Genomic DNA, 19777 nt, shown 5'->3' on the forward strand with positions numbered 1-19777 from the left:
TGTTTTTCATTTTTCATTTTTGCAATCAATAAAATAATAAGATGAGAATTAATGATGATCATGAAGTTACATAATCATTAATACATTAATCATTATTTGTCTGTATCTATCTACTACAAAGCTGTATTTCAACAAAAATAAAAGTTTATAGCTCATTAAAGTATTTTGTTAAAATAATAATGATATTACCGACATTAACAAAAATGTTAGTTTTTAAAAAAATTGCATGGTATTTTGTTTTATTATCTCTACTAATAGTATACATCAATTAAAAACAAAATGTTTGCTGTTTATTACACTTTTGTTTACTTATAAGCAGGTAGTTTACATAGTGAGCAAGACTCAAATAGCGAATGTGACTCGCTAAGTAATAAACAAACAAGTTATGTTATATTTTCATACTTATCAATATATTTTTTTTGATAGTGTTTATACATTACATATATTGTATTTATATACTTTTAATCACTTCATTTTAAATTAGTTTCAGAAAACATTCTGTAATTTATTTATTGTTGTTTGAAAATCAGTTAAATAAGCTCAAACTAGTTTAAAGTAAGCAAACTTTTTTAAAACATTATAAAATCTTAATTTTTAAACTTACTTTGAATTAAAAGTACACATTTTATACGCATTTTATATCAGTAATATTTAAAACTCACAAAAAAGTGATTAAAAAAAGTCATAAACTTTGTTCACTAATAAGATACATTTTTGTTTTAGTTTTAAACTTACTGCACACTTTAAGAGTATTAAATTGTCTTTAATTAGCTTCATTGTTTCAGCAAAAGTATAAACAATCCTATAAGTATCTTTCTATAAATCAAATGAATAACAAAATTTTATAAGTTATCAAAACCATAGTTAAATATTCAACTATTATATCTTTAGTTCATTTTTGTAGTATATAAATGGCTATAAATGTATACTAGCTATTAAACTTGCTATTTAAATTACACAATTGACTTTTCTGCTTCAGTTTTTTATAAATTCAAATAATGTGATAGATATAGTTTGTACGATTTTAATCTACGTTAGACTTACTAACATTAATTTACTATTACTAAATTTACAGTTTAATTAAAAATAGTAAAGATATTTGCTTGTCTATTGAGCTTCATCGTTTCTAGAAAGATAACATAACATAGTTTTAAAACTGTAATTTGACAAAGAGTATACTGCAAAATATTCCCCATTTTCAAAAAATTTTTGTGAACAATAGTTGTTATTGTAATAAATCGCTTAAAAGAAGCAAAGCTGGAAAAATTAGTAAAATTATTAAAAAAAACTTTTTTTAATACTGACAAACATGTCACTGAAATTTTCTTTAATTTTTCTATCTTTTGTAATTTTATAACTTAATTAAATGCTTCACGTTCGATAATAAACTGATTAATTGGAAGGAAGTTCAAAAAATTGTTTTGAGTTTTGTGTAATTTAACTAAGATTTACGTACTGTTTTTATAACTGAATATCTCTAATAGTACATGAAAAACACTCTTATATAGCGGAATTATTTGAAATAAAACACTTATAATTAAGTCTACAATAATAAAACAAAGACATTTTAATTTAAGTCTACAAATTATTTATGCTAATTCATGGTACAAGCTCCAATTGCTTTCTGAAGTTAAAGTGCTTAGGAGTTATTTTAGTTTTGAAAGTCTTAGATAGAGTAAAACTATTTACTTTAAAGTCAAAATACACTTTCATTTAAATATTTAAAAATTCAAAGTTTATAAAGTTTAATGCACATAATTTTTTCAAAATGCAAGTTAAACAAGATAAAACAAACACAAAAAATATATAATATAAGATTTTAAACAGGAATGTAAACTCTTTCTTCTTTAAATGATAGTTTCTTAACTTTTTATAAAGTAAATAAACATATATAGCTCGTATTGGTAATAGTTAGAAAATGAGTTGTTTAAATCTAATATCAAATAAACCGTTATAAACAAGAAACATTGTCTTAGAAAAGGCAAGTATAAAGAATAACAGAATTTTTTTTTAGTGAATAATTATAGTTTGGTAACTGCAATTTTTTTTTTAAATAAGTTTGTTAATAATATAGAAAACACAAATTTTTTTTATGGTTATTAAAAATAAAACTATTGAAATTTATAATATTTATTAACATAAACATTTTCTTTAAACAAACAAAATATAAAACAAACTTTTATTACAAATTCAGAATTAGTTTAAATATAAACCCAGATTTAAAGATAATAAGCTTATATAATCGTTTCTTTTAAGTATTATTTGTGAAACATACTACAAAAATAAACCTATAAGTAAAAATATACTAAGTTTTGCAAAAGTATTTAAGTTATTTTGTGCTATTTTTCGTTAATTTTATTTCAAAAATATAAAGCTTATTTAATATAAAACATATCAAAGGTGATAAAAACTTTAAAATTATTTTTTAGTTTTTCTAAGCATTGATTGGCCAAAAGGCGACTCTTTAGCATCTTCAAGCGGAAATTTTTCTTTTGGTAGTTTTACAGGCGCTTTCTTAAGAGAACTCTGTAAATAGTTGTTTACTTTGTTGTAATAAGAGTTGAATTTAAATATTTTAACAATATTTATAAAAGTATAAAAACAAGTTATATGTACAATCAATCGCATATCAAAGTAATAAAATTTTTAAAGTTAAGAAAACAATAAAATTGATAATACTTATCAAACTAAAATATTCTTTTTTTCACATGCTTGAGGTTTTGTACTTTATTGTACTGAAATGTATAACTTTAAGTGAATATAAATGAACAGATTAAAAGTTCTATATAAATTTCAATAATTATTTTGTATAAATAAATCAAAAGCAACAGTCACAAACAAACCCTGTCTGTTTTTTTAAGTTGAGCGAGAAAATCAACGTTAGGTGGCGGACTCATACCGATTACAGGGGATTTCAGTCTCATTGTTGGGGATTTTATTCGCTCTACACTGCCATCTTGTGGTGACGACTGTTTTTGAATTACAAAGTGTTTGTTACGTAAAATTTACACTTTAGTTATACTTGTTGTTCTAAAAATAATTTAAGAAGCTTTTGAGTTTTATGCACATTGAATTGTCGCTAAAAAGTCTAGTGTTTGATAATTGGCGTTCTATACGAAATAAGATATAAATGTTTTGATAAACAATTAATAATAAGTTAAAATTCACATCTTCGGGAGATAGATTCGGCGATCTTAGAGGAGATTTTGAGGGAAAAAGTGGCGACTTCGATGATTGTTCTAAAGGAGATTTTTTTAGAGGAGCACTTGACCTTCTCTTGTTTAGTTTCAACATATCGGGTGTGATTCCGGGCATACCCATAACTTTTGGACCCATACTTTTTAGGGGCATACCCAAACCTGGTACCATACCTCCTGGAATGCCAACACCTAATTTTCTCATTTCTGTACAAATTGTATAAAAATATTTTATAAAGTATAATAGAGAGTAGTACAACACTATTTGCCTGGTAACTACATATATGTATGTTTATAACAATTAATAGACTTACTTTTACTTATTCTATCTTTTCTTTCCAGTTCTTTAGCTTCTTCTGCTGAAAGGACTTTTGAGAAATCAGTATTCATAACACTAAAAAAATATCTTCGTAGTCAATTAGTTTTTGTTTAAAAAGTTTTAATTTTCTATTTAAGCTACAACAGGTTTTTATTATTTATGTTAAAAAAGTTTACCTTTTATCAAAAAAGTCATCAAAATCTTCTTCACTTGCTTCTAATGACTGTTGTGACGTCATACTAAATCTTTTTGATGAAATTCGACTTTTTCTTTTGTTTGAAGGCCCTCTGACTCTGCTCTGTTCGCGAAAACAAGTTGAAAAGTTTTAAATAATATTTGCTTATGTAGCTTTTAAATAATCGGTTAAAAAACTATATCTAAATTTTAGAATGATAGTTTAAAAATAAATAAACAATATTTGTGTATTGCAGTAACTTAAACTTAATTATGACCAAGTATAACAAACTTTAGTGACATGGCGAAGGTTTTGCGAAGGAGGTAGTTCATCTACGTAATCAACAGAATCTTCTGAAACATTACCATCATTTATATTGATAGATTCACTTATATTGTTATCACCAGGATCTTTTGAATTGTAGGATTGACTATCACTAACATCATTTTCGTTTTTATCATCTTCAGAAGCATCAGTCTCATGTACATTTTTACTCGTAACAAGATCTTCTTCCATCTCATCTTTTGAAAGATTTAAACTACCAGTTTGACTATCACTGACATTATTTGAAATATTATCACTGCTGTCAATATCATTATTTTCATTATCATCTTCAAAAGTATCAAATTTATCTTCACTCAAAACATGATCTTCTGAAATTCCTGTTTTGTGTTTTTCTTTGTTATCTGTTTCAGTATCGTTAAACTCTGATAATCGATCAACTTCATTATTAATCTTATCATTTGTTTCAACAGAAGTTTCTTTTGCTGATTTACAAACTGCACCTTTGTTATCAATTTCTTTTGCTTCTTCAGTTTTCAAACAATTTACAGCTTCAGACATATTTTCATCAACAATTCCTGCATCTACTTTTTCATCCTCATTTAAATTTATACTGTCTTCAGTATCATTTTTTATTGATAAGATATTACTTGATTTTTCATCAACATTTGTATCTTCACAGTCTTCCTTTGCGTTAACATCTGAATTTTTTTATTTTCCTTATTGTTTTTGAACTACACAAAAATAATAGTTTTTAAACATTATGATTAAAATAAATCTATAATGTTTATAACTTTTTATTATACTAAATACTTTAATCAATCTTAAAATCAAACCTTCAATATTTTGATCTTCTTCCTCGTATATAGTAGTGATGTCGTGGTGTTTAACTTGATGTGGTCTTTCAAAATCCTGATCAGAACTTACAAGCTCTTGTATCAAATCAACTTCTGCTGCTTCATCTGGTTCAAAACTTCCTTCTGTCGTGGTTGAACATGTGTCTGTGACATAATGATATGTTTTACGTAATAACAAGTGTCTATGACGTAATAATAAATGTGGTTTAGTGCTAAGTTTATTACTTACATGTTTAAACGTTTACTAACCACAAATGTAAATAAATATTGTTCACTATTAGACAACTTTTGAATAATAAAATACCTTTCACATCTTCGCACTTATCTTTTGAATCGGTAAAATTATTTTCAGAAGTTCCAGGAAATGAAGGTTCATCCCTTAAACTTGATTGAAAAGTTTCTCCCTCTTCATTTTGTTGTTCAATTTTTTCAACCAACTTATCAGTTGATCCGCTCAGACTATTTATCTTTTCATGCATTTCTTCTGTTTGTTCTTTAAATATTGAAGGCGAGAGCTCTATTTTCTTTAACTTTGGTTTGACTCTTTCTTTTTTGACACCTTCAGTTGTTTCATTTTCAGTCTGATAAAAAATAGTTGTTTCAAAATGTAAATAAAGCTTTTTTAAAACTATAAATAAAACCTACTTAAAAGTTTTGTTTATGTTAAAATATGTAGCTCAAGTTAAATATTAGACTTCACTAAATCTTTCCTGTATTAGTTCTACGTGCTCTTAACAAAAACATTTTAAAATATGTTTTGCTATAGTATTTTCTAAATAGTGTTAGTATCTTTTCTTTCTATTGACTTTAAATTAAGTTGTCTTATTTTTTTATAAATTTACACTGTTTGAAATATCAAGTTTCAGCTTTACAACAAATAATAAAAATTTTCCCATGAGTTGTTTTGAAATCCAAAATAAATTGCAATAAACACTACTGTAAAATTTAACTAATAGTTATTTTAGCAAATATTCTTACAACAAACAAAACCTCATTTAAACTATCAAGTTAACAAAAAATTCAAAATAATTCAACAATAAAAAAAATTAATTAAAAGTTATGCAAATTAGTTGTAACGTCACAAACTTGAGACCAGAAACTTCTGGATTTACTGGCGTTTTCACCAACTTCGCTCCAAAAATCCATTTAAAACTAATTGTAAACAATCAACAATTTTTTTAAATATATTTTATTAGCAGCTGCAACATGCCAGCTTTTATGTGACGTCACAATTAATTTGCATGCAGCTTTTCACCACAACAATTTGGCGTTTTTTAGTTTTTAACTACAAAAAAATTGATTAAAGTTCTTTATTGTTGTAATAAAGACAAAAAATATGACAATTTTATATATGAGCTATAACAAAACATTGTTTTGTGTAAAACCATAAAAGTTTGAGTATATTAGGAAGCTTTCACAAATTAAAATTTAATTAGATTTAATTTAAACAATGATCTATTTAAAAAAAAGTATATATTTGACTTCACTTTGGTTTCTGGTTTATAATATTTAAAACTTCAATTATAATAAACAAAACTCTTTTATACATTTAAAATATTAATACATAAAACAACTTCTTTTTATATAATCTAAGACAGGTTTAAACATTATATAAATAAAAAAAAACTTGAACAAACCACAAATTTTATATCTTCGGCTGAATTTTTTCTTATTATGACGTCAGCAGCGGACACGACTTTCCTGGCAGATTTCCTGCTTCTTACGTCATCATCCATTACGTCATAATCGTAACTTCCATGGTAACTCCGCTTCTGAGGTCTCATTCCCATCCGTGATAAGATGTAGTCAGCCATGCGTGTATAAATATTACCCATTTTTAATTTTCTATAAAACTAGGTAATTTTTAATTTTGTTTGAACTTTTTTGTAAACTACAAAAATTTTTGATTAATAAAACACCTTCATTGAAAGCACTGTTATATAAATTTTAAATAAAAATAATGATAGAAGCTTAAATTGAAATAAATAAATAGGAAACCTTTGTATTTGTTTAACTTTTTTGTATTTAATGTAACTGTAAATATAAGTGTTTTATTTAATATGTACTAGGTTAATGGTTTTTTATTTTTTGTTGTTAAAGCAAAAAAGAATAATAATGAAATAAAATAGATTTATTTGCATTCAATGTTTTTGCATAGAGTTTTTTATTTAATATAACAATGAATGTTTAATACAAACAAGCTTTTTAAACACAAAAAACATATTATCTAAAACTGTAATGAAATTTTTTGTTACAACGATAATTTTGTAAGCAAATATATCATGACAAAAGTGTTTCCGTGTGTGAGCTACGTCATAATACAAAGTTAGAATTAATTAACTTCTTTCAACACATTCTGCTGCATAACAGAATATTAAATTTGTAAACAGTACAAATAACAACAAAATTAACTGTTTACAACTTTAAAAAATGTTCAAACTTTATATTTTAATTACAGAAAAAATAAAATCTTACTGTGTTTGCTTTCATTTTGTTACATAGATACAACTAACTTCTACAAATACCTTTTTTTCAGTAAAAAATAATTATAACAGCTTAACAGATAGCTTTGAAACATAATACTAGCTAAAAGAAAAGTTAAAATCTGTTTAGATGAACAATGAACAAGAAAACTAAAATGAGTATAACTTTTTACCTAAAGTGCTTTTTTGTATAAAACATTGTAGCATTGATAAGTTATAAATAAATGTATATTAAAACAATGAGACGAGCTTACTCATAAGAAATTTCTCATTAAAATGACAACTCATTATTACTTTAGAAAATTTTTATTGTAATAAAAAGTTCTTACTTATAAATTTTTTAGTTCCTTACTAAACAATAATCTTGTACAAATACATTAAACAATTATATTATAAGTACTTAAAGTTATTAAGTTAGCTTAAATTACTGTTTTTAAATGTTTAATACAACATTAATGATATTAAGAAGACAATAATATAGTTAAACAAAAACAAACTAACTTTAACTGCTACAGATTGTTATAAATACTAACTAATAAAATTTAGTGCAAAGTAATTTAATTCTATTGAAAGCTCTAAAACTAAAAAACTTAGAAATTGGAACAAACAAACAAATTACTTGGGAAAATTTATCGCTTACACTTGACACAAGTAATGAATTATTCAAATAAACTTTCTCATCAGGTAAACTTCCCTTAAATAAAACTCATTTTAATCTAATATACCAGGGGTGTTTGACTTTATAAATAAATATTTTTACAAAAACAACTAAAACTTAATGTCTACCACTTTTGAAACACTTTATTCAAAAATACGTGTTTACTTTAACAAAGTATTAGTATAAAATAAATGTTTTGCTTTTCTTTTGCTTAGTACCTATGTGCTACTTCTAACATTAAAAATAAAGGTTTTTTTTTTAAATATTATGAAAAATTTACAACCAACAGTAAATGAACGTTTAGTCGAGAAAGTTTGCGGATAGGTTTGCTGACAAGCCTCATATAGAAAACTTGTAGTCCTAGTCAAGTAGTTTGAAGTGTTACTCGAGTAGTATTTATTTAACATTGCGGTCAAGTTTACTTTTTGACCAATACTTGAATAAAAGATTAGTTTAATTATGTTATACATAAGAAAAAAGTTTTTTTTTAATTTTGAAATTAAAAAATTGCACTACTCAAAACATTAGAGTTTTGATTGAAACATATCAAAATAGATTATGTATTTAATGCAGCACATCAAATACATGTTACTAGAAAAGTTCAATCTTGTCTGACTGACAAGTTTTATCTCATATTATCTTGTATATGTTTTATCGAGTAGATATCCATTTAGTTCGAACAATGTGTATATCTTTTTAAAATCTAATTTGTACACTCGCTACTTAAGTAATAATTTACTTTTTTTTTGATTTAGTTTATATCACATTAGGTACTTTTTTTTTTAATAATACTTGGGCAGAATAAAAAACTCAAGGTTGACGATCATATTTTATTGTTGTTCATTGTTCTCAAATGTTGTATTCAAGTTAAGATATATTGTAGTTATGTTTGTACCATTACTTCCACTACTGTTAGTTCAAAAATATTTATTTATTATAGAAACTACAATAATAAAAACTGAGAAACAGAAAATTTGTGTTTGTCAAAACAAACAGATAAAATAGATAAAATACTTCTTACTTAATAAAGTATAAGGTTAAAACAAAAGTAAAGCTTTGTAAATTGTACAAAAACTATAGCTTGTTAAGAACATAGTATTTTACAAGTGAAATAAAGATTTGATTTTTTTTTAATTTCATATTTTTTTTTTTAAGTATAATGTTATTTTTGAAAACTTAGGTCATGCTTTCAAATTTAAACCCAGTTATCTTTTCCTTTAATTTACAAACTATCTAATGTATTTAAAAAAGTAAAGGGCTTTATTACAATAATAAAACATAAAGTATTTAAGTGCGAAATCAATTAAACTTTTTGCCATCTAACCCTTTATATAAATAATATTTCGATGAACTTTAAACAAAAATACAACAAGCTACTAATTTGGAACCGATTATAAAGGTTGAAGTTCATCCAATTATGACGTCATACCTATCACTAGGTGGCGATACAGCATTGTTACGTCATAATACCGAGATATTGTGTACGTCGTCGCATTTCGTATTCGTGCAGAAGAAAACAACACCAGATCGCCACCATGGTAAGTTTGTTAATTTTTATGTAAACTGTTACTTTTTTTTTAAATTAGTAACTAAGTTTTTAAACTTACCTTGGTGGAATTCATCTAATTTCAATTTTGTGGCTTGTTGTATAATTTTTAATTTTACAGTTTACTGTTCGTTTTTTTATGTTTCAACAAACTTTTCGTCGCTCCATAAAAAGTTCTTAAGTTTTGTGGTTTTAAATTGAATTTTAAATAATAAACTATTGTTTAGTATCTTGTTACAAAAATAATAAAATAGGTATGTTTTTTACGAGAAGAATATTTATCAAAACAAGAAGTAAACTTATTATTTTCTTTAGTTCGAAAGCTGTTTTTCTGTAGAACTAGACTTTTTATTTTTACTGTCAAGTATAAGTTATGTTAAAACGTTTTTGGAAAGCAAATAGTAAAAGCATAGAGTGGATAATCATGACAGCTGATACATTACTTAATTGAATGTCTGGTTTTAATATGTAGCACAACTTTCATATAATAAGTACTACATGTTGCCTTGTCTCTTATCTTTTGCAAAATTAGATAAGATTTTCATTATCGTAGTATCTTTGTATTACTTTTTGTATTAGTTTTCAACATTTTGTTTTATATTAACATTTACACATTTTCGGTTTTTCTTTTTTTACACTCTTTTTGAATTATTAAATTTGAGAAAAATTATGAAACGATGTCAAAAGAATATTTAAAAAGTAAGTTTAAGTTATTTTGAAAAACAATAAAATAATTTACTACTTAATAAAAACATTATGTGGTACTTACTTTTGTTACAATTTGTTTAAAAACTTTTAGACTTATGCTTATGGTACTTTTTTTTTAAATAACCTTTTTAACGTTTAACTTAGTATAACTAGTTTTTATTAAATTAATTGTATTGTATTAACATATGGACAAAACTAAAACAGTTTTCAAATGTGTAGTTTCAAAATAAATTTTAATTGTTTTAATTTTACAACTCTGTTTTTACATCATAAGTTTGCAGATCTTTTTTTTTATCTTAAAAACTAGGATTATCTAAAGGAAAAATAAAAAGTTAAAAAAATCTCATTAATTAAAAATTTAAAGTTCACTTATATTTTAAGTCAAACTAATACTATACAAACAAATTTCACGATATTTTGAAGATTTATTATGTAATTCATTATATTTCTATAAAGTACATATAAATATGTTTTAAATATTAAATATATGGTTTTTTTTTTAATTTTATTTTATTATTTTAGTGCATGACAGCAGAGGAAGCTAGGGACCATCTTTCAAAGGAACAAATATTTGGTAAGTAAAAAAATTAAAAATATGTTTGTTTAAAATATTTCTAAGGAACAAATTTTTGGTAAGTAAAAATAAAACCTTTCAAAGGAACAAATATTTGGTAAGTAAAAAAATTAAAAATATGTTTGCTTAAAATCTTTCTAAGGAACAAATTTTTGGTGAGTAAAAATTAAATCTTTCAAAGGAACAAATATTTGGTAAGTTAAAATAATCATAAATATATTTTTTTAATCTTTCCAAAGAACAAATTTTTGGTTAAATTTGTTTAAATCTTTTTGAGGAACAAATATTTGGTATGTAAAAAAATTTATAAAATGTGTTTGTTTAAAATCTTTCAAAAGAAAAAATTTTTAGTAAGTAAAAATAAAATCTTTCAAAGAAATAAATATTTGGTAAGTTAAAATAATCATAAATATATTTTTTAATCTTTATAAAAGAACAAATTTTTGGTTAGGTTTGTTTAAATCTTTTTGAGGAACAAATATTTGGTAAGTAAAAAAAATTATAAAGCATTTTTGTTTGTACTTTTCCAAGGAACAAATTTTTGGTAAGTAAAAATAATATATTTATATTTAAATCTTTCTAAGGAACAAATTTTCGGTAAGTTACTTAAAGAAAAATAACAAATATTCACTCAAAATAAAAGAGTATCTTATATCTTCTTAGCAAAAAATTTTTTCTTTGTTTTTAAACAAATATAGAAGTAGTAAAAGAACTTTTTTCTTAAAAAATTACTAGGTTGTTTAGTATGAAAAATTATTAACCATTATCATAATTCTGAACATAAAATATTCAGTCAGTTAATTTAGTAAGACTTTTGAAAATAGTATGTCACATTTAATAAATTAATACTTGCTGAGTAAACCTTAACAATTAGTAAAAACAGATATTATGCTTTTGAACAAAAAAAATTTATCAATTATTTATCTAAACATTTGTGTTTTTTATTATGTGACTAGCTTGCTTCTACGTAAAATGGTAAAAAATATAAATTGTTTTATTTAAGAACAAAGATTTCAAAACTTTTGATTCTATATAGTATAATGAAACTAAAACATTATTTAAATACGTGTTCAGCATTAAAAAAATTTAATTCTAATCGAAACACTGATGTAAGTAGATAGATTATGAATAACTTTTACAACTTGTAATTAACAAAGACATTTTTAACGAGTGTTTATTAAATTTAAGAACTACTTTTTACATATATTAATTGGTATAAAATTTATTGTTTAGTATAGAAATAAAACAAATAAATAAGTTTTAATCACAAAACAAGCACTTTATTTTTTGAAGTTACTTATCAAAATAACTATTAAACTTTTAAGGTTTTTGCTTTATCGAAAAACTTATATTAAGAATATTTTTATAGACAGGTTGCTTATAAATTTACTTTTTTTTAATAATTAAACTTTAGCTTAAAACTTTAAGTCTTATTATATTATGACTGTTGTTTTGTAGTTTATCCTAACTGCTTACAACTTAGTTACATAAATTCTAAAAAAGAATGCAACTAAATTCTTCACAAAATTCATTATTACTGTCGTGTCACATAATTATAAAATGTTTTATTTATAAATTAAAGTTTGTCTGAAACTTAGTCTTAATATATCTTATTATTAAAGTTAAAATCGAATTAACAATAAGCAATAAAACTTTGGTTCAAATAAAACAAATGAGTTCTAGTATTATACATTGCTTATCAGCTTCAAATGAAGTCTGCATAATGACTTGAAGTATTGTTAGATAACGCAATAACTTTTTAGAGTTTTAAAAAGCAGTCTTGTATTTTTTACAACATTCACTTACGTCTTTTTGTTAAGCAAGAACTAAATAATTCATAGTTTTATTCTCAATTATTATTGTTTTATAACTTGCTAGATCATCAATTAACCACTTAACATCTAAAAAAAATTATGAGGAAACTTTGAGTAGTATATTATAAGTATAAGTAAAATTTATTGAAGTTTATTAATTTTATTAAACAATTTTATTAAAAATACAAAAAGTATTGGTAAATTTTCGAATGATATTTTTATTAATGCTTAAGAACTACATTAAAACTGAAAAGTGATCATTTCTTCACTTATGAACAAAAATTAACTTTTTATTTATATCATAAATCAAATTTCTCCAGAATTTTATCTTATGATGCAAATACTTAAACGATAAGAAACTAATTCAGGCAAGCATTGTGGTCGGCAAGTCACACTTATTAAGTTTGTATCTTTCAAATTTTTATGGATTTTTCTTACTTGAATAGTTATTTGTCTGGGATGAACACCAATAAACTTTTGTGTTTACAAAAATTTTACGAGTTCAAATATTTTGTATCCATTTTTTAATGTTTTAAAATTTTTGAAATAGATTTGTCTTTAAACATAGCAAGTCGATTAATTATACTGACTTTATTTTATATAGAACCGGCTATAAGTTTCTTTTGAATATTTTAGTGTAGAGTTATTTTAAAACTAGGTTTAGAATTTTTATTTTGTAATATTAGTTTAACAAACTTAAAGTTTCCGTTATAGTTTTATCAAGCTTATACTGATTATATGTTAGTATTTTTTATAAAAACATATTGTAAATAGTTAGTGTTACCTCAAATTCTTATGTTTTAATCAAGTTTTGTGTGATAAAATTCTAATAATGGTTTATAAAATTTATGCAACATAGTTTTAATACACAATAACGAACTGTGATTTTAGCTCAAGTTTCTAGTTATCTTGTTTTCAAAAAAATTCAAATACTTTATTTGGATTTACCTTTTTACTTTTCCATATAACTTTAACTTTCTTATTACTTTTCATATTTTTACCTGCCTCTCACAAATTTAACATTACAACAGCTTAAGCTTCAAACTCCTACACACTACACCAAACGCTTTAAATAACTTTAGGCTTTAGTATAAAAATAACAAGTTCTAAACAAGTATCTTCTTGAGAGTTTAAGGTGTTTGTTTATCAAAAAATAAACTTAATGGTTCAAGCAACTATCATTTTTTTTACAAAATTCAGAAAAGATATCTTTTGAAGTCAAAATATTTTTGACAGTCATACATATTTGAACCAACTAAAAGTGTCTTTTAATGTCTTTTCTTACAAATTTGTTCAGCTGTTGACGCTTTAATAGAGTTTAACAACTATTAATTTTAACAAAATTAGTATTTTAAATTTCAAATAAATGTACAAACACTGACTATTTTAACAGAATTCAATCAACGATTAATTAACAGAACCTGATTAGTTATCATCAAAATAGAATTAAACAAACTACTTTAAACAAAACTCAATCAACCACTGAATGTTTATACCAGAATTCAAATTTTTATTTTTTATAACAAAACTCAATCAACCATTTGAATGTTTATACCAGAATTCAAGTTTTTTATTTTTTTAAACAGAATTCAAGCAAGCGTTCGACATTTTTGATCAGGATGGGGGTGGTGACATTTCAACTAGAGAATTGGGAAGAGTCATGAAATTGTTAGGACAAAATCCCACCAGAGAAGAACTCGCTAAAATCGTTGAAGAAGTTGATGTCGATGGTTTGTAAATGTAATTTGTAATAGTAATATTTATTTGTTTAAATTCATTTCTAATCTTATTATAAAACATGTTCCTTATAAACATTTGTGTGTGTTATTAGAAATCACTAAAATTGTCGAAGAAGTTGATGTCGATGTTTAAAATTTGCAATTTATATACCAGTATATTATATACTATTTGAAGATAAATTCATAAATATATTTTTTTATTGTTAGTATACATGTGAGTGTTATTAAAAATCGCTAAAATATTTGAAAAAGTTGATTTGATATAGTTTGTATCTATGTATATGTACATAGTATTTCTTATAAAATGTCACATGTTTGTATCTGTTTTACATTAATTATGTTGCAGTGTTTAATGTACTACGTATAATTGTTTACTTAAAAATTTTACGAACTATAATGTCAAATTAAGTTGTTATTCTCCACAAATCTTATGTTATTTTGTGGAGCCACTCTACAAATTAATTTAGGCTTTAGAATAATTTCATCTATATCAGGGTTTCCCAAAGTAGGAGATAGTTTTCAAAGGGTAGAAAAAGTAAATGAGTAATTAACTAGCACATGGGCGATACCTAATACAGAGGGCGACTATTTTTTTAGTTTGTGGGTGATTATGAAAATGATTTGGTAAATACTGATCTATATTCAAGCTTTATCTTTTGTTTCAAGCTTTGTGTTTTTGTAGGCAGTGGAACGATAGATTTCGATGAATTTCTCATTATGATGGTGATGCAAATAGAAGAGGAAGGTAAAACTGCTTCAGAAGAAGAACTTAAAGAGATGTTTCGATATATGGATAAGTTTGTTTTTAATATAAACAATTGAAATATGTGGATAAGTTTGTTTAATATATATATATATTTCGATATATGAATAATTTTCTTATTATTATTATAAATATTTCGATATATGGATAAGTTTGTTTTTATTAATATAAATATTTCGAAACATGGATAAGTTTGCTATTAGTATAAGTATTTTGATAATAGGACAACTTTGTTTTAAATACTAATACATATTTTTTAATATATTGATAAGTGTGTTATAAGTATTACAATAAATACTTTGATATACGGATAAGTTAGTTATAATCAAAATAAGTATTTTGGTAGGTTTGTTATAATTACTCATAAAAACTAGCTTAGTTGTAACTTATATCTACGTAGTTATTTAAAAGCAATTTTTTTAAGTTGCTTCACGATTTAATATTTCTAGTAATTTAAACAAATTTATTATGCTGCAAACAAGATTTTTTTATAATCAAAAAAATTTGGTAATACAAATTAAGAAGTCATTTTTATATCGATAAAATAACTTGTATCGCCATACTACTGTTTTATATAAAGTTGTGAAAGTTTTTAGGTTTTAAGCACCGACTAGTTTTTATTGAAATAATTGTATAAATTCTTTATTAACTTTAAACTATGTTTTTTAAAACTAAAATGTAGGTTTGTGATACTATGCAGTACATATTTAATAGAAAAATAAGTTGTGGCTCAAACTTGCTTTGAAGTTAGTTTATAAAACTATTAGTTGTGAGGCTTAAGAAAAATATGTATAGGTATAACTTTTCTATGACTTTTAATTAACCGTTATTTTTATCTCAAAACAAAAATACTTGAGCAAGATAAGACATCATTATGTACTGAATACTGAGAATTTATTTCTTTTAGGCCTTGTGCAAAAACCAATATGTAATCTTTTTAAATTTGGATTATCATACTTGATTAAACTGAGCCAAGTATTTTATGAGAAAATGTTGCAAAATAAATGTCAGTATGAACAAATAGTATTTATTGGAATGGTTTCAATGGGTCAATATAATAATAATTACTACTTGCTAATTTTGGACCAACTTTTGTATTGTCAAAATATCAAGTTATATAAATAGCGATCAGTGTTTACTAAAAAAATATTTGAGTAACTTTATTTTATTTGAGAGAAACTTTTCAACTATGCTATATGTATAAAAATAAACTTTAAAAGCTATTTATAGTTAAGTTTTTACTTGGTAAAAAAGCTTTGACGTAATTTTAATTTTAATAGAGTTGATAAGCTTCAAATTTATTTTAAAAGTTACCCACAAAATTTCTTATACTTTTTTTTTTATTGATAAAGTGTCTACCTCAATTAGGTAAATTCCTTATGTTATTTTTTGACTTTCATTTAATATAGTCGATACATCTAAAGTTTATACCGTAAGGTACTTTCTCATTTAAAAAAAGTATAACAAAATAAAGTAAAAGTTTAGTGTTTTAAATGATTGTCACAGAAACATATATTTTAAGTTTTTTAAAGCTGAACAATTAGTTCTTGAATAAAAAACCAGTGTTATTTACGCTACAACCGATTAAAAGTAAAGCAAGATTATAACAATAAATAATACATAAAAACAAAAATTATAAGTAAAAATTAAGTGCATACTTTAATTTTAACTAATATAAGAGCAATGAAGTACAATTCAAAGTTGACAACAAACTTGTGTGTATATATATATCGATGATGCGGACTTTGTTACGTCATAATTAGTGGGCGCAATTATTGAAATATCAACTTGTGTCTGCCGTTAGCTTGTCGCTATAAGTTTGTATAAAATTAAATTGTACAAAATTAATTATATAAAATAAAATTGTAATAAACTAAAATGTACGAAATAACTTGTATTAAGTTGAATTGTATGAAATAAATTGTATCAAGTTAAATATGTGAAATAGTTTGCATTAAGTTAAATAAAATAGAAAAGTTGTAAGAAATAAATTGAGCACCGTTACAAAATAAATCTAGATTATGAGTGCAGTTTAAATTTTACTACTTAACAATTATTTTTGCTTAATTCAGAAAAATAAGTAACTTGATTACAATATTGCTATTTAATTTTAACTTTTTAGTGCAGTTTAAAATTAAAACTAGTGAGTATAAAAAACTCATTTTCTGAAAATAAAAAGCAACTAGTAAGAAAATTAGTTCTTTTTTTTTTACTCTGTTTTCCGTTTTTTAAATTTAAAAGTTTTCAAAGTAGTTAAACTATTTTATACTGCACAAACTATGCTTTCAATAAAATATTACTACTAATACATATAAACGATAAGAAAACTGTAGACTATACAGCAGCATTTTAATTATTCAGTCCAATATTTGATAAATGAAGATGTTTTTAATTCTAACCTTATATTTAGTCAATAGGTATTGGAAAACTTGATATGAATATATGAAAAACATATGTTGACATTTTTTTTAACTAGGAGGAGCTAGCTTTGGGAACATTTTAATAATTTTTTAATAGAAATGGTGATAAATTTTCTTAATTATGAGGAACTTGCAATGGAAATATTTTTAAATTTATTTTGAAACGGGGATAATTTCCTTGAATATCAGAAACTTACAGTGGGATTATTTTAATTATTTTTAAAGAAACGGGGATAATTTTCTTGATTATGAGGAGCTAGCCATGGGAATGGACGGACTTCCAGCAGATCCTCCAGTAGTCCAGTGGGAAATTGAAGAACTTTTCAATGAAGCAGATAGAAACAAGGATGGAAAAATTGATATTGAAGGTAATTAAAAATTAGTGATTAGAACATATTTAAAAAGTTAAAACTTGTAGCCGTAAACTATGGATTTTTTTATTAAGCTACGTTGTTCATAAAGAATTGATCGTTAAATTTATTATAAGTTCAATACTGTTTTATTATTTTTAATCTACATATAAAATACTGACAATTGTGCGTTTCATGCTATATACTTCAAAATATGGTTTACTATTTTAAAGTCTGCTGGTAAAACTTATTTTTGAAAAACTTTAAAAATGTACAGAATGGGTCCAATGGTTGGATGTTATCAAAACCCACTGATGATGACGTAATAAAAACCAGAAGAGCACGTCACAAAAGCATTGTTATTAATTAGTACTTTTATTCAAACCAGTTTTTAAAATAATATTTTCAAGTGAAATTTTTGTATTTGTATTATTGTCTTACTTTTAATAGTTTGTTTTTTCACTGTTTTTTAATTAAAGTAGTTTTTATATTTTTGTCAAAAGACCATTAAACCAAAGTGAAAAATTTTGTTTGCTTTATAAGACGTAATGTATTAAGTTGCTTGAAAAATATCTAGTTTATTTAACGTTGTTTATTAGGTTTTGATTAATAAATACTATCATATAGCACAAACTTTAGTAATAAACAAAACATATTTTTTAGCTTTTTTTACTAGATATTAGTATACATCTAAATAAGAATCTATTACCTAAGCTAACAACATTTACAACATACATGTATGTATTCATGTATCAGGTTTATGGAAGCAAACTTTATTAGAAGTTCAGAAAAGTATACAAGTTTTGTTTACTTTTAGTTTTTCTTCTTGATAGTAATAACTATATATACAAGAACAATTTACAAACTGCTCAATCTACCTTGGTACTTGCATATACACCATGACAACTCCATTTAGCCGTGCTATTAGTTCAACACAGAAAAACTTATTAGTATTAGGGTCGTCGCATAGGGTGGAACATTAAAGCAGATACTCCATTTAATAAAACTTAGGGGCTAGCATTACTTTACTAGTTTAAAAAAATCAAGAAGTTTTTAAAATACTTGTAAGTTGTTCGCACCCTCTAAAAAAAACCATGTATCGCCACTACCCAATACTATATTCTATTAGCATTTACTCCTTAAGTTGCAGCTTACGTTTTCAAGTAACCTTATTCTAAAACCTTTAGAAGATACTCTTTGTAATATTTTCGCAATTTGTAAGAAGATGAACTTTCTTTTTGATGATCATTTTTGTAGTTCTTTTTAAAAAAAACTTTAAAAACCATAAAAAATCCGTTTCACACAACTTGTTCATAATATACTTAAGTTTAGACTGAGAAAGAATGAAAACTATGACTAAAAACTGTATGAGGAGATAGATTTTTAATGAATATATTTTTTTGCTTTTTAGAAGACAACTATTTGAACTCTCTAACTAGAAACGATTGCAGTATATAGTAGGTATACTATCAAAATCCACCCGCGTTTAAAATCCACCCATTTTTTTTTGCATTTTTTTATATACTAATTTATTTTATATATTTTTTGAATTTAATTTATTTGTTTCTCACTATCACTGCTACCTCTAACCCTCGTTCGGTAATCGGTTCTCGAATTTGAATGGGTGAATTGTGAACGTGTCCCATATAATAATACTTGTAACTTAAGTAACAATTTCTAAAAAAGACTTTAATATTTAAAATTGATTTACTCCTTAAGTATAGAAATAACTTTTTTGATTAAGTTGTCTTTTTTAACTTATTCAAGTAGAAACTTTTTTCAATCACAATCTAAAATAAGTTACTTACAATTAACATTATTTGAGTATATCTAAAACAATGGATAACAACTACAGCTAATTATTTAAACTTTGTAACAAAAGGTACTTCTCT

General features: G+C 24.1%; 2 protein-coding genes across 3 annotated transcripts; one reads left to right on the forward strand and one right to left on the reverse strand.

Annotated features, from left to right (window-relative positions):
• Positions 1 to 2250: 2250 nt before the first annotated feature.
• Positions 2251 to 6670, reverse strand: LOC145840860 (uncharacterized). Its single transcript, XM_082948200.1, has 10 exons — positions 6468 to 6670; positions 5135 to 5411; positions 4810 to 4974; positions 4477 to 4674; positions 3983 to 4353; positions 3693 to 3814; positions 3512 to 3591; positions 3169 to 3404; positions 2844 to 2969; positions 2251 to 2526 (listed from the first exon to the last, which is right to left on the reverse strand). Exons 1-10 carry the CDS (start codon positions 6663 to 6665, stop codon positions 2419 to 2421), a joined length of 1881 nt encoding a protein of 626 aa, XP_082804326.1. The 5' UTR covers positions 6666 to 6670; the 3' UTR covers positions 2251 to 2418.
• Positions 6671 to 9472: 2802 nt separating this feature from the next.
• LOC145840154 (troponin C, skeletal muscle-like) lies at positions 9473 to 18497 on the forward strand. 2 transcript variants are annotated; one of them, XM_082947302.1, is made up of 6 exons: positions 9473 to 9509; positions 10748 to 10799; positions 14200 to 14343; positions 15035 to 15149; positions 17761 to 17903; positions 18163 to 18496. In XM_082947302.1, exons 1-6 carry the CDS (start codon positions 9507 to 9509, stop codon positions 18198 to 18200), a joined length of 495 nt encoding a protein of 164 aa, XP_082803428.1. In that variant the 5' UTR covers positions 9473 to 9506; the 3' UTR covers positions 18201 to 18496. The 2 variants fall into 2 exon arrangements, with proteins under 2 accessions (XP_082803428.1, XP_082803429.1); XM_082947303.1 differs by lacking the exons at positions 9473 to 9509; positions 10748 to 10799 and adding an exon at positions 10976 to 10993 and having other exon boundaries at positions 18163 to 18497.
• The last annotated feature ends 1280 nt before the right edge of the window (positions 18498 to 19777 follow it).

This window comes from Thalia democratica, chromosome 7 (genome assembly GCF_965202585.1).
Source record: "Thalia democratica chromosome 7, ktThaDemo2.hap1.1, whole genome shotgun sequence".
Classification (NCBI taxonomy): Eukaryota; Metazoa; Chordata; class Thaliacea; order Salpida; family Salpidae; genus Thalia; species Thalia democratica.

Excerpts from the sequence above, each read along its gene's own strand:
- LOC145840154 (XM_082947302.1), top strand. Across the intron at positions 10,800-14,199 it reads TTCAAAGGAACAAATATTTG|AATTCAAGCAAGCGTTCGAC; the intron begins GTAAGTAAAAAA and ends TTTTTTAAACAG. Across the intron at positions 14,344-15,034 it reads TGAAGAAGTTGATGTCGATG|GCAGTGGAACGATAGATTTC; the intron begins GTTTGTAAATGT and ends GTGTTTTTGTAG.
- LOC145840860 (XM_082948200.1), bottom strand. The coding sequence starts at position 6,665 with ATGGGTAATATTTATACACGCATGGCTGACTACATCTTATCACGGATG. Across the intron at positions 4,975-5,134 it reads TAAGTGCGAAGATGTGAAAG|ACACATGTTCAACCACGACA; the intron begins GTATTTTATTAT and ends ATTATGTCACAG. Across the intron at positions 4,354-4,476 it reads AAAAGAAATTGATAACAAAG|GAATTTCAGAAGATCATGTT; the intron begins GTGCAGTTTGTA and ends AACACAAAACAG.